Source organism: Egretta garzetta, unplaced genomic scaffold (genome assembly GCF_000687185.1).
Source record: "Egretta garzetta isolate BGI_Z169 unplaced genomic scaffold, ASM68718v1 scaffold106, whole genome shotgun sequence".
Classification (NCBI taxonomy): Eukaryota; Metazoa; Chordata; class Aves; order Pelecaniformes; family Ardeidae; genus Egretta; species Egretta garzetta.
The window spans coordinates 31,427-33,239 of record NW_009259963.1 but is presented as its reverse complement, the minus strand read 5'-3'; the positions used below and the strand labels follow the sequence as shown (position 1 = coordinate 33,239).

Genomic DNA, 1,813 nt, shown 5'->3' with positions numbered 1-1,813 from the left:
ATTTGCCTCGCTGCCTCAATGCGGCTTTTTTGCCCGTGGCCCCTGACATTTGCAGCAGGGAGGAATGCAGGGAGGGGAACCAGGTCACCCCACGGGGATGGGGACACCCCATGGGGACAGAAAGCAGTCCCCAGCACAACTGGGGCCTCTACCAACCGTGGCAACTGGGTCCCCCCCTTCCCCAGACCCCTCACTACCAGGACAAGGGTGCTCTGAGACAGCCAGGGACTCTGGCACAAGGATTTGGGGAGGGACCCACCTCGAAGACCTCCTCATCCAGGAGGCGGGCCCCGAAAATCGTCACCCCCTCGGTGCTAACGAGGGGCTGAGGTCCCCGCTCCAGCGGCAGCGTGGCGAGGAGGTGGCAATCCACCAGCAAGGAGACGTTGGTGCCCTCCACGGCCAGCGCCACGCGGTGCCACCTGCGGAGACGGGACTCGGTCGCAGCAAGAGGGGCCAGAGAGACCCCCCGTTGCCCCCCGACACTCACCTGCCGTCAGCCAGGTTGACCCTACGGAAAACGGGGTACCGCTCGGGGGCCGGCTGCCCCTCCTGGTCCTCGTAGAGGAAGACGGGCGAGAGTCCGATCTCCACGCCCAGCTGCTGCACGCCTCGCTCGTCATAGATGGAGAGCAGGAAGGCTTGTCCTCCGCGCCGGGCACGCACCGTGGCCAGGATGGAGAAGTCCTCGGGGAAGGAGCCGTCTGCATTAGGGAGGAAGAGGAGCAGCCATCAGGCTCAGCCCAACCCCAATGCACCTCACGAGGTGGCTCTGCACCCCAAAAGGGGATGCTCGCCCTTGGAACGGTTCAGTTTGCACCCCCCGATGGGCTCGGTGGCCCCGCGGCCGCTCGGTGACGTACTGGGGAAGAGCTGCCGGGTGGGTGCGCTGAGCTGGGTGCGGTTGTCCACGCGGAAAGCGAAATCGGGGTCTTCGGTCCCCGGGCGCTGCGGACAGATCCCGGCAGTGACGGAGACGCCATCCCGACCATCCTGCATGCCCAGCGTCTGCAGCACATCCACGGGCACCGCTGCGGGGCGAGTGGGGACCCTTCAGGGGGTGGGGACCCACCGGAGACACCCCGGCCGTTCTCCAAGCTTCCAGCCGGGGACCGCGGCTTCATCCCCATCCCCCTGCCTGCCTCCTGCCAAGCCGGGCCGGCCCGGTGCCAGGCAGCTGTGTGGGCCCAAGGTCCGGTCCCGCAGCCGCCAGATTCCTTCACCGCATTCCTCCGCCCCCGGCCCTGCTCTGCACCCCACGGTATGGGTGCACCCCCTAGGGCGGGAGGGCTCCCGTCACCCATGGGAGACCCCTGTCACCCCTAAACGCAGCCTGGCTGCACCTAACTGGGGGTGTGGGGGAGAAGGTTGGGGGGGTGCTGCCCTCTCTCCGCAGGGAGCCAGACCCCAAGCATCGGCTGCGCCTGGGCGCGTGGAGGGTTAATCCGGCACAGCCAGGTGTGCATGGAGAGGGGGGTGCGGGGCTGGGGGCGATGATTGCAGCCACATCAGAGAGCACCGGGGGGGCCCCCCAGCCCCGGGCAGCAGCCACCCTCCCTGCCGGAGAGGCCTGTCTGGGCAGGCCAGGCAGGGGGGGTTCGGGGGGGGCTACAATTCCTCCTGGGGCTCCCCAAGCTGTCCCCAAGCCCCTCCAGCCTGGTTGGGGCACCCCAAGAGTGAGTGGGTGCACGGCAGGACAGGGCCAGGCTGGGAACGGGCTGACCCCGCTCCGGTCGAGCCGTCTCTCAGGCCCTCCTGACCCCGGCACATGGGTCCGGCTTCCTGCCCGCGTTCCCCGGGGCGAGCCGTCAAC

General features: G+C 68.7%; 2 protein-coding genes across 2 annotated transcripts in view; one reads left to right on the top strand and one right to left on the bottom strand.

Moving 5' to 3' along the window:
- Positions 1 to 1,770, bottom strand: part of COL5A3 (collagen type V alpha 3 chain) — a gene marked incomplete at its 3' end in the record, with an annotated part of 17,016 nt that extends 15,246 nt beyond the window's left edge. The window contains exons 1-4 of the mRNA XM_035895682.1: positions 1,761 to 1,770; positions 864 to 1,031; positions 491 to 704; positions 260 to 422 (exon numbers count right to left, since the gene is read on the bottom strand). Coding sequence (XP_035751575.1) covers positions 260 to 422; positions 491 to 704; positions 864 to 1,031; positions 1,761 to 1,770 — 555 coding nt within the window. The remainder of the gene's footprint in view (positions 1 to 259; positions 423 to 490; positions 705 to 863; positions 1,032 to 1,760) is intronic.
- Positions 1,769 to 1,813, top strand: part of RDH8 (retinol dehydrogenase 8) — a 5,825-nt gene continuing 5,780 nt past the window's right edge. The window contains exon 1 of the mRNA XM_009640160.1: positions 1,769 to 1,772. Within this exon, the coding sequence (XP_009638455.1) occupies positions 1,769 to 1,772 (4 nt within the window). The remainder of the gene's footprint in view (positions 1,773 to 1,813) is intronic.